This window comes from Ornithorhynchus anatinus, chromosome 1 (assembly GCF_004115215.2).
Source record: "Ornithorhynchus anatinus isolate Pmale09 chromosome 1, mOrnAna1.pri.v4, whole genome shotgun sequence".
NCBI classification, from domain to species: Eukaryota; Metazoa; Chordata; class Mammalia; order Monotremata; family Ornithorhynchidae; genus Ornithorhynchus; species Ornithorhynchus anatinus.
In genome coordinates, this window is record NC_041728.1 from 168,185,077 (window position 1) to 168,197,694 (window position 12,618).

Genomic DNA, 12,618 nt, shown 5'->3' on the forward strand with positions numbered 1-12,618 from the left:
CGATTGAGTGGATGAATGAATACGGATGAATGAATGAATACAATTGAGTGGATGGATGAATGAATCCGATTGAATGAATGAATACGGATGAATGAATGAATACGATTGAGTAGATGAATGAATGAATCCGACTGAATGAATACAGATGAATGAACGAATACGATTGAGTGGATGAATGAATGAATCAGATTGAATGAATGAATACGGATGAATGAATGAATACGATGGAGTGGATGAATGAATCCGACTGAATGAATAAATTCGGATGAATGAATGAATATGATTGAGTGGATGAATGAATGACTCCGACCGAATGAATGAATACGGATGAATGAATGAATATGATTGGACGAATGAACCCGAATATAATTGAATGACTACGGATGAATGAATACGATTGAGTGGATGAATGAATGAATATGGATGAATGAATGAATACGATTGAACGAATGAACCCGAATATAACTGAATGAATGAATCCGACTGAATGAATGAATACGATGGACTACGATTGAACGAATGAACCCGAATACGAATGAATGAATGAATGAACACGAATGAATGAATAAATGACTGAATGACTGACTCCGACTGCCTGAGGCCGGACTCCCAAGAGCCTTGGGAGTCGGAGGTCGCGGGTCCTAATCCTGAAGACGCCAGAATGAATGAATGAATCCCAACGAATGAATTCATGATTTATTGAATGAATGAATCCGACGGACTGACTCCGAATGAATGAATGATCGCTGAGGGGAGCGAAGGGCGGGGCTCCGGTCCCGCGAAGGGTCCCGTGCGCATGCGCCGCCCCCGGCGGGGCGCCTGCGCAGTTGCGTCGGCGGCGGGGCGCCTGCGCGGGGCGCTGTGAGGCGGGGGCAGGGGCCCGGTGCCGGAGTGAGGGCGGAGCGGGCCTCTCCCAAGATGGCGGCAGCGTGGCGGGCGTTGCGGCGGGCGGCCAGGCCCGTCCTCCCGCGGGCGTCCTGCTGCTTCCCCCGCCACCACACCGTCACCCAGAGGATCGACCACAAGCGGCGGGAAGCGCTGCTGGGCGGGGGGCAGCACCGCGTCGACGCGCAGCACCGGCGGGTGAGTCGGTCGAGCCGCCCGCCCGTCAATCAGGGCGGGGAGGGGGCGGGGACCCGGACAAGCCCCGCCCTCCCCGCCGCCCCCAGCCAATCGCAGCCCGCCGCGCCCCCCGCACGCGCCGCGGCCCAGCCAATCGGCGCCTCGCTGCTCAGCCCCGCCCCTCGTGGCGGCTGCGGGAATAACAACGACGGCATCTGCTATAAATAATGGTGGTATGTCGTAAGCGCCTACCGTGTGCCCAGCACTGTTGTAGGCGCTGGGGGAGATCCAGGGTCACCAGGTTGTTCCACGTGAGGCTCACAGTCTTAATCTCCATTTGACAGATGAGGTCACTGAGGCCCAGAGAAGTTCAGTGACTATAAATAATGTTGGTATTTGTTAGGCGCTTACTATGTGCCCAGCACTGTTCTAAGCGCTGGGGGAGATCCAGGGTCATCAGGTTGTCCTACGTGAGGCTCACAGTCTTCATCCCCATTTTGCAGATGAGGGAACTGAGGCACAGGGAAGTTCAGTGACTATAAATAATGTTGGTATTTGTTAGGCGCTTACTATGTGCCCAGCACTGTTCTAAGCGCTGGGGGAGATCCAGGGTCATCAGGTTGTCCCACGTGAGGCTCACAGTCTTCATCCCCATTTTCCAGATGAGGTCACTGAGGCCCAGAGAGGTGAAATGGCATGCCCAAAGTCACACAGCTGACAAGTGGCGGAGTCGGGATTCGAACCCATGACCTCTGACTCCCAAGCCCGGGCTCTTTCCACTGAGTCCTGCTGTACCCACCCCAGAGCTTAGAACAGTGCTTGACCCAAAGTAAGAGTTTAACAAATATCATCAACTCGGCCCGCACGTTTCGCTCCTCTGATGCCAACCGGCTGACCGTCCGTCCGTCTTCTCTCTCTCAATCTTTCAGTCATATTTACTGATCGCTTACTATGTGCCGAGCACTGTATTAAGCGCTTGGGAGAGTACAGTACAACATTCCTTCACTGTCTTATTTATAGAGTGCTTACTGTGTGCAGAACGCTCTATTAAGCGCTTAGGAAAGTACAGTACGACATTCATTCATTCAGTCGTATTTATTGAGCGCTTACTGTGTGCGGAGCACTGTACTAAGCGCTTGGAATGTACGATTTAGCAACAGATAAGAGACAATCCCTACCCAACAACGGGCTCACAGTCTAGAGAAGCAGCGTGGCTCAGTGGAAAGAGCCCGGGCTTGGGAGTCAGAGGTCATGGGTTCAAATCCCGGCTCGGCCACTTGTCAGCTGGGTGACTTTGGGCAAATCACTTCACTTCTCTGTGCCTCAGTCACCCCATCTGTAAAATGGAGATTAAGACTGTGAGCCCCACGTGGGACAACCTCATCACCTTGTATCTTCCCCAGTGCTTAGAACAGTGCTGCACATAATAAGCGCTTAACAAATGCCATCATCGTTATTATCAGTAGTAGTAGAAGGGGGAGACAGACCACAAAACAAGTAGGCGGGCATCAGTACCATTAAAATAGATCAATAGAACCATAGATAAATGCACATCATTAATAAAGAGAGCACTAAATAGGTACAGATAGAGACAAGTGCTGTGGGGAGGGGAAGGGGGTAGAGCAGAGGGAGGGAGTCGGGGCGATGGGGAGGGGGAGGAGGAGCAGAGGGAAAGGGAGGGCTCAGTCTGGGAAGGCCTCCCGGAGGAGGTGAGCTGTCAGTAGGGTTTTGAAGAGGGGAAGAGAGTCAGTTTGGCGGAGGTGAGGAGGGAGGGCGTTCCGGGACCGCGGGAGGACGCGGCCCGGGGGTCGACGGCGGGACGGGCGAGACCGAGGGACGGCGAGGAGGTGGGCGGTGGAAAGAGAGGAGGGAGGAGAGGTAGGAAGGGGCCAGGCGATGGACAGCCTGGAAGCCAAAATGAGCGCTCAGGTTCCCCGCCCATAACAAACTTAAAGTCTCGCCACTGAACCTTAACCCACATAATAATAATAATGTTGGTATTTATTTAGTGCTTACTCTGTGCAGAGCTGTTCTAAGCACTGGGGTAGATCCAGGGTCATCAGGTCGTCCCACGGGAGCCTCACAGTCTTAATCCCCATTTTCCAGATGAGGGAACTGAGGCCCAGAGAAGTGACTTGCCCACAGTCCCGCAGCTGACAAGCGGCGGAGCCGGGATTCGAACCCAAGCCCGGGCTCTTTCCAGTGAGCCACGCCGCTTCTCAAGAAAGGTCATCAGGTCCTTCATGGGGCTCACAGTCTAAGTAGGAGGGAGAACAGGTGTTGAATCCCCATTTTTCAGTGGAGAGAACTGAGGCACAGAGACCTGAAGTGATTTGCCCAAGCACACACACACACACAGAAAGCAAGTGTCGGAGGCAGGACTTGAACCCAAATCCTCTGACTCCCAGCTTCAGGCTCTTTCCACTAGGCCATGCCGATTCTCTGCATCCTCTGGCCCGAAATCGCCACCCCTTTCGTGTCCAGCATCTCACTGCCCTCCCCATTTTCCAAGCCGTTCGAAAATCATCTTTCCTCCAACTAGTCATTCGTTCATTCAGTCGTATTTATGGAGCGCTTACTATGTGCAGAGCACTGGACTAAGCGCTTGGAATGGACAGATCGGTAACAGATAGAGACGGTCCCTGCCCACTGACGGGTTTATAGTCTAATCGGGGGATTAGACTGTAAATTAAATTTGCCTTCCCTGACCAAAGCCTCATTTTCCCCTATTCCCTTTCTCCTCATCCCCGCTTCAAGTCACTTCCTTTGACTCCCTTCCTCCCTGCTGTTTTCCACCACCGATGGTCCCTCTGTGGAACGGAGACTGTGACCGCCTCGATTTGCTTCTCTCCCCCGCAGCGCTTCGTCCAGTGTCCGGCACATAATAAGCGCCTAACAAATACCATTCAAGCGCTCTCACGTCGAACGGCCGCTTCCCTCCCCACCGCTCGACTCTGTCAGCTCGCATTCATCCGTTCGGTCGTGTTGAGCGCTTACTACGTGCAGAGCACTGTACTAGAAGCCGCGGGGCTCAGCGGAAAGAGCCCGGGCTTGGGAGTCAGAGGTCATGGGTTCGAATCCCGGCTCTGCCACTCGGCAGCTGGGGGACCGTGGGCAAGTCACTTCACTTCTCCGGGCCTCGGTTCCCTCATCTGGAAAATGGGGATTAACTGTGAGCCTCCCGTGGGACAACCTGATGACCCCGGATCTCCCCCAGCGCTTAGAACGGTGCTCTGCACATAGTAAGCGCTTAACAAATACCAACATTATTATTATTATTATTACTAAGCGCTTGGAAAGTACAATTGGGCAAGAAATAGAGACAATCCCTACCCAACGGGCTCACGGTCTAGCTCGCATTGAAAAGCGTCGTAAAAAATACCTCCTTCCAAAGGCCTCCCTTGACTAATCCCCACCGTGATCAGATCATTCCATCCGCTACTCCTACTTTGTTATTCCACGTTTTCAGTTTTTCCACCGATTCTGTTGTATTGTACTCCCCCGAGTGCCCAGTACAGTCCCTTGCCTACAGTAGCGTTCAATAAATACCACAGATTGAAAGCCTGTTGATTGATTGATTAGACTGTAAGCCCGTCAGAGGACAGGGACTGTCTCTACCTGTTACCGATTTGTCCATTCCAAGCGCTTAGTTCAGTGCTCTGCACGTAGTAAGCGCTCAATAAATACTATTGAATGAATGAAAACGGGTCTCCCAGCGGTTATAATAATAATGTTGGTATGTGTTAAGCGCTTACTATGTGCAGAGCACTGTTGTAAGCGCTGGGGTAGATTCAGGCTAATCGGGTCGTCCCACGTGAGGCTCACAGTTAATCCCCATTTTACAGATGAGGGAACTGAGGCAGGGAGAGGTTAAGTGACTTGCCCACAGTCACCCAGCTGACAGGTGGTAGAGCCGGGATTCGAACCCATGACCCCTGGCTCCCAAGCCCCGGCTTTTTCCCCTGAGCTCCTCTCCCAAGCGCTTAGTACGCAGTGCTCTGTGGGCAGTCGGTGCTCAATAAATACGACTGACTGATTGGTCCCGGGTTGGGCTGAACGCTTCCCTGTTCTCTGTTGCGTTTCAGGGAAAGCTGACGGCTAGAGAGCGAATTCAGCTGCTGTTGGATCCCGGCAGCTTCGTGGAATATGACATGTTTGTGGAACACCGATGTGCCGATTTCGGGATGGCGTCAGATAAAAACAAGGTATCGAACAAGTAAGCGCTGAGGACGGTGCTCTGCACAGGGGGAGCGCTCAGTAAATACGATCGAATGAAGGAACCAGCCTCACCCTGTTTGCCAAGTCCCCTCGGGGCCACGGGTCTTCCGGCTGCCGCGTGAGAAGGGAGGAGGCATGAGGAGCAGCGTGGCTCAGTGGAAGGAGCGCAGGCTTGGGAGTCAGAGGTCGTGGGTTCGAATCCCGGCTCCGTCGGCCGTGTGACTGCGGGCAGAGTCACTTCTCTGGGCCTCAGTGACCTCATCTGGAAAATGGGGACGAAGACTGTGAGCCCCACGTGGGACAATCTGATTCCCTTGTATCTACGCCAGCGCTTAGAACAGGGCTTGCCACATAAGTGCTTAATACCGTAATTATTTTTATTATTAATTTGGGGGCATTTAGCAAAGTGGATAGAACACAGACCTGGGACTCAGAAGGTCATGGGTTCTAATCCCAGCTCCTCCACTTGCCAGCTGTGTGACCTTGGACAAGTCACTTCACTTCTCTGCGCCTCAGTCCCCTCATCTGGGGATTCATAATAATGTTGGTATTTGTTAAGCGCTTACTATGTGCAGAGCACTGTTCTAAGCGCTGGGGGGAGATACAAGGTCATCAGGTTGTCCCACGTGAGATTCACGGTTGATCCCCATTTTACAGATGAGGGAACTGAGGCACGGAGAAGTGAAGTGACTTGCCCACAGTCACACGGCTGACAAGCGGCAGAGCCGGGGATTAAGACCGTGAGCCCTATGTGAGACAGGGACCGTTTCCAATCCGGCTTGTTTTCACCCACCCCGGCGCTTAGTACAGTGCCTGGATCATAGTAAGTGCTTAACAGATACCACAGTGATTTGTATTTCAATTTCTAGAAACCGCTAGGCTCTTCTGGTTGCTCCTTATGCGTTCCTAATCAAGCAACGGTACTTGTTAATATTAATTATGATGTTTGTTAAGTGCTGGAGAAGATACAAGGTATTCATTCATTCAGGAGTATTTATTGAGCGCTTACTATGTGCAGAGCACTGGACTGAGCGCTTGGAATGGACAAGTGGGCAACAGATGGAGACAAACCCTGCCCTCTGACGGGCTCACGGTCTAATCGGGGGAGACGGACGGACGAGGACGATGGCGATAAATAGAGTCGAGGGGAAGAACGTCTCCTGAAAACAATGGCAACTAAATAGAATCAGGGTGATGTACATCTCATTAAACAAAATAAACAAAATAAATAGGGTGATGAAGATATAGACAGTCGAGCGGACGAGTACGGTGCCGAGGGGGTGGGACGGGAGAGGGGGAGGAGCGGAGGGAAGGGGGGAGAAGAGGCTTTAGCTGCGGAGAGGTGAAGGGGGGGGCGGTAGAGGGAGTAGAGGGAGAAGAGGAGCTCAGTGTGGGAAGGCCTCTCGGAGGAGGTGAGCTTTAAGTAGGGATTCGAAGAGGGGAAGAGAATGAGTTTGGCAGAGGCGAGGAGGGAGGGCGTTCCGGGACCACGGGAGGACGCGGCCCGGGGGTCGGCGGCGGGACGGGCGAGAACGGGGGACGGCGAGGAGGTGGGCGGCGGAGGAGCGGAGCGTGCGGGGTGAAAGAGAGAAAGGAGGAGAGGTAGGAGGGGGCGAGGTGACGGACAGCCTCGAAGCCTAGAGTGAAGAGCTTCTGTTGGGAGCGGAGGTCGACAGGGGACCGCTGGAGGTGTTTAAGAAGGGGAGCGACAGGCCCAGAGCGTCTCTGCGGGAAGGTGAGCCGGGCAGCGGAGTGAAGGATAGACCGGAGCGGGGCGAGACAGGAGGAAGGGAGGTCGGAGAGGAGGCCGACGCAGTCGTCTAGCCGGGATACGACGAGAGCCCGTAGCAGTCGGGTAGCCGTCTGGGTGGAGAGGAAGGTGATGAGGTCCCACGCGGGGCTCGCCGATTAAGTGGGAGGGAGAACAGATATCGAATCCTCATTTTGCAAATGAGGGAGCCGAAACTGAGGGAGGTGAAGCGACGTGCCCAAGGTCACGCAGCAGGTAGAGCTGGGATTAAAAAATTCTGGTATTTGTTAAGCGCTTACTATGTGCGAAGCACTGTTCTAAGCGCTGGGGGAATACAAGGTGATCGGGTTGTCCCACGTGGGGCTCACAGTTTTCATCCCCATTTGACAGATGAGGGAACTGAGGCACAGAGAGGTTCAGCCCTCTGACTCCCAGGCCTGGGCTCCTTCCACTAGGCTGCTTCCCCGAGTGCTTGCCTAATTGAGGGTCTACCGAGCGCTAGGTACCGTACTGAGCGTCTGGGGAGGCAAAACATTAGCCAGATACATATCCGTTGCCCTCCGAGCACTTACGGAGTAATGGGGGGGCGGTAGGCAAACGTTATTTCGTGACGTTGGAAGCGGGGGGGAGGTCACCCTGTATCTCCCCCAGCGCTTAGAACAGTGCTCTGCACATAGTAAGCGCTTAACAAATACCGACATCATCATTACAGGGAAGCGGTTACACCCACATCAGGATGAAAAAGCCGAAGAAATAATGGAGCGTGTCTGAGTATAGCGATCAAATCAGTGTAAATGAATTCATTCAGTAGTATTTATTGAGCGCTTACTATGGGCAGAGCACTGTACGGAGCGCTTGGACTGGACAATTCGGCAACAGATAGAGACCCTCCTTGCCCGTTGACGGGCTTACGGTCTAATAGAGAGGCAGCGTGGCTCAGTGGAAAGAGCCCGGGCTTTGGAGTCAGGGGTCATGAGTTCGAATCCGCGCTCTGCCACTTGTCGGCTGTGTGACTGTGGGCGAGTCACCTCACTTCTCGGTGCCTCAGTTACCTCGTCTGGAAAATGGGGATTAAGACCGTGAGCCCACGTGGGACAACCTGATTCCCCTGTGTCTACCCCAGCGCTTAGACCAGTGCTCGGCACATAGTAAGCGCTTAACAAATACCGACATTAATCGGGAGCCGCAGTGTGGCCTAGTGGAAGGAGCGTGAGCCTGGGAGTCAGAGGACCTGGGTTCTAATCCTACCTCCCCCACTTGTCTCCTGCGTCACCTTGGGCAAGCCACCTCATTTCCCAGAGCCTCAGTGTCATCTGTAAAATGGGGATTAAACGTACTCAGACTGAGAGGGTTGGGACAACCTGATGATCTCTCATCTTTCCCAGCGCTCAGTACAGTGCTCGACACCCGCTAAGCGCTTAAGTGCCGTAATCGCTCTCATTATTCATGCCACCTGGGTCCACGAGTGCCGAAGATAGAAGGCCTCCGCTAGCTCACGGGCCCAGCTTTAGGGGCTTATCGATCCATCCGACGTCAGTTTAACGGGCCGAGATCTCGCGCTCAGTGCTGCGCAGAGATGTCCTGAGGTTCCCGCGGTCAGCCGATTCCCTGCCCGATGGCCAGTCGGTTGTATTTATCGAGCGCTTACTGTGCGCAGAGCACTGTGCTAAGCATTGGAAAGTACGGTTTAATAATGTTGGTATTTGTTAAGCGCTTACTATGTGCAGAGCACTGTTCGAAGCGCTGGGGCAGGTACGGGGTCATCAGGTTGTCCCACGTGAGGCCCCCAGTTAATCCCCATTTGACAGATGAGGTAACTGAGGCCCAGAGAAGTAAAGTGACTTGCCCACAGTCCCACAGCTGCCAAGTGGCAGAGCCGGGATTCGAATCCATGACCTCTGACTCCCAAGCCCGGGCTCATTCCACTGAGCCATGCGGTTTAGCAATAGAGACGGACAGGCACATCCGGTGGAAAGCCGACAGAGTGAACCCTTCACTGGCTCGATGTGCGGAGGTGATTCCGATGACTGGAGCAGACCCCAGACTTCAGGAAAAAAAAATGGTATTTGTTAAGCGCTTACTATGTGCAAAGCGCTGTTCTAAGCGCTGGGGGGGACACAAGGTGATCAAGCTGTCCCACGTGGGGCTCACAGTCTTAATCCCCATTTTACAGATGAGGGAACTGAAGCCCAGAGAAGTGAAGTGACTTGCCCACGGTGACACAGCTGGCAAGCGGCGGAGCGGGGATTCGAACCCATGACCTCTGACTCCCAAGCCTGTGCTCTTTCCACCGAGCCACGCTGACAAGCAGCCTCCTTCTTGATTTCATTGTTTTTCTTAAATCAGTTAACGATTCCGTGATTGAACTTTCCAAAATCAGTGGTCGGGCCCTGAGAGGTGCGTTACTAAAGAGGAGATCTCCTCCCTCCTCGCAAGTAATAATAATAATAACGTTGGTATTTGTTAAGCGCTTACTATGTGCCGAGCACTGTTCCAAGCGCTGGGGTAGACACAGGGGATTCGGGTCGTCCCACGTGGGGCTCACAGTCTTAATCCCCATTTTACAGATGAGGTCACTGAGGCACCGAGAAGTTAAGGGAGTTGCCCAGAGTCACACAACTGACAAGCGGCCGAGCCGGGATTCGAACTCATAAGCTCTGACTCCAAAGCCCGTGCTCTTTCCACTGAGCCACGCTGCTTCTCCACCCCTCCACCTGTGCCTCGGACCCCGTTCCCGCTCATCTTATAAAAACCATCGCCCCTTCCCTCCTCCCCTCCTTAACTTCTGTCTTTAACCGCTCCCTCTCCAATGGCTCCTTCCCCTCTGCCTTCAAACACTCTCCCCCATCCTCAAAAAACCCCTCTCTCGACCCCACTGCCCCTTCCGGTTATCGTCCCATCTCCCTCCTACCCTTCCTTTCCAAACTCCTAGAACGAGTCGTCTCCACTCGCTGCCTTGAGCTCCTCGACTCCGACTCCCTACCGGACTCCCTCCAGGACCCCGCTCCACTCCACCAAAACCGCCCTCTCAGAGGTCACCCGTGACCTCCTCCTCGCCAAATCCGACGGCTCCTCCTCTACCCTGATCCTCCTCCACCTCTCGGCCGCCTTTGACACCGTCGACCGCCCCCTCCCCCTCCACACCTCATCTCACCTCGGCTTCACGGACTCCGTCCTCTCCCGGTCCTCCTCTCGCCTCTCTGGCCGGTCGTTCTCGGTCTCCTTCGCGGGCGCCTCCTCCCCCTCCCATCCACTAACTGTAGGGGTTCCTCGAGGGTCAGTTCTCGGTCCTCTTCTGTTCTCCGTCTACACTCACTCCCCCGGTGAACTCATCCGCTCCCACGGCTTCGACTGTCATCTCTACGCGGATGCCACTCAGATCTACATCTCCGCCCCCGTCCTCTCCCCCTCCCTCCGGGCTCGGATCTCCTCCCGCCTCCGGGACGTCTCCACCTGGATGTCGGCCCGCCACCTGAAACTCGACGTGAGCGAGACTGAGCTCCTCATCTTCCCTCCCGAACCCGGTCCTCTCCCCGACTTCCCCGTCCCTGGGGACGGCACGACCGTCCTTCCCGTGTCACAGGCCCGCGACCTCGGTGTCATCCTTGACTCGTCTCTCTCGTTCACCCCACGCATCCAGTCCGTCACCGACACCTGCCGGTCTCACCTTCACACCATCGCCGAGATCCGCCCTTTCCTCTCCATCCAAACCGCCCACCCCGCACGCTCCGCTCCTCGGCCGCCCGCCTCCTCGCCGTCCCCCGTTCTCGCCCGTCCCGCCGTCGACCCCCGGGCCGCGTCCTCCCGCGGTCCCGGCACGCCCTCCCTCCTCACCTCCGCCAAACTGACTCTCTTCCCCTCTTCGAAACCCTACTGAGAGCTCACCTCCTCCGGGAGGCCTTCCCAGACTGATCCCCTCCTCTGCTCCTCCTCCCCATCACCGCTACTCCCTCCCTCTGCTCTACCTTCTTCCCTTCCCCACAGCACTTGTGTATATTCATTTATATTATTTATTACTCTATTTTATTAATGATGGGTATATAGTTATGATTCTATTTATTTTGATGGTATTGATGCCTGTCGACTTGTTTTGTTTCGCTGTCTCCCCCTTTTAGACCGTGAGCCCGTCGTTGGGCAGGGACAGCACCGTACTCGTCCGCCCCACTGTATTTATTTTCATTACCCTATTTATTTTGTTAATGAGATGTACATCGCCTTGATTTTATTTATTTGCCATCGTTTTAATGGGATGTTCATCCCCTCGATTCTCTTTATCGCCATCGTTCTCGTCCGTCCGTCTCCCCCGATTAGACCGCGAGCCCGTCAGTGGGCAGGGCCCGTCTCTGTCTGTTACCGACTCGTCCATTCCAAGCGCTTAGTACAGTGCTCGGCACGTAGTCAGCGCTCAATAAATACTATTGAACGAATGAAAGAGTATCTGTTGCCGGATTGCACCTTCCAAGAGCTTAGTACGGTGCTGTGCACACAGTAAGCGCTCAGTAAATACGATTGAATGAGCGACACGTGAACGAAATACCAGACCGTGAGTTCACTGTGGGTAGAAAACGTGCCTGTTGCTGTGTTGTACTCTCCCAAATGCTTAATAAGCGTGGCTCAGCGGAAGGAGCCCGGGCTTGGGAGTCAGAGGTCATGGGTTCGAATCCCGGCTCGGCCACTTAGCTGTGTGACTGTGGGCAAGTCACTTCACTTCTCTGGGCCTCAGTTCCCTCGTCTGTAAAATGGGGATGAAGACTGTGAACCCCACGTGGGACAACCTGATTCCCCTGTGTCTACGCCAGCGCTTAGAACAGTGCCCTGCGCATAGTAAGCGCTTAACAAATACCAACCTTATTAGTAGTAGTAGTAGTACAGTGCTTTGCACGCGGTAAGCGCTCACTAAATACGATAGAACGAAGAGTAAGTAATACTGTCGATTGACCGAATTTTGCTTTGGCTCTTTTCAACCCCGAGTGTTTTGATCTCTCGTGCAGTTTCCCGGAGATAGTGTGGTGACCGGCCAGGGCCGGATCAATGGAAGATTGGTTTATGTCTTCAGCCAGGTACGGTATTTTCAAATCCCGTCTCTCTTCATCGTTCGGAATTCAGCAGAGGGGACGAAGGAGGGCGGAGAAAGAGGAAGGGCCTCAAGAGGAGCCAGCGTAGGGCCGGGTCCTGGCCGGGGGGGGAACGGCAGGTCACGAGGCAAAAACTCCGTGTCTCAGAAAGCGGCGTGGTCTAGTGGGGAGAGACCGGGCCCGGGGGTCAGGAGGACCTGGGTTCTAATCCCGGCTCCGCCGCTCGTCTGCGGTGTGACCTCAGGGAGGCAGAGGTCGTGAGTTCGATTGCCGGCTCTGCCGCTTGTCAGCTGCGTGACTGCGGGCAAGCCAGCTCACTTCTCTGGGCCTCACTTACCTCATCTGGAAAATGGGGGTGAAGACTGTGAGCCCCTTGTAGGACAACCCGATCACCTTGTGTCCCCCCAGCGCTTAGAACAGTGCTCTGCACATAGTAAGCGCTTAACGAATACCGTTTTTTTTTTTCTGAAGTCTGGGGTCTGCTCCAGTCATCGGAACCACCTCTGCCCATCA

The 12,618-nt window shown here is 54.2% G+C and overlaps 1 protein-coding gene across 2 annotated transcripts in view; it reads left to right on the forward strand.

Moving 5' to 3' along the window:
- Positions 1–862: 862 nt before the first annotated feature.
- The window catches only part of PCCB (propionyl-CoA carboxylase subunit beta), a 32,875-nt gene continuing 21,119 nt past the window's right edge, over positions 863–12,618 (forward strand). The window contains exons 1-3 of one of the 2 annotated variants that reach the window (XM_029071335.1): positions 865–1,083; positions 5,148–5,267; positions 12,022–12,090. In XM_029071335.1, the coding sequence (XP_028927168.1) occupies positions 919–1,083; positions 5,148–5,267; positions 12,022–12,090 (354 nt within the window). In that variant the 5' untranslated portion in view covers positions 865–918. Of the gene's footprint in view, positions 1,084–5,147; positions 5,268–12,021; positions 12,091–12,618 lie in introns of both variants that reach the window. The other variant, XM_029071344.2, reaches the window with a different exon arrangement.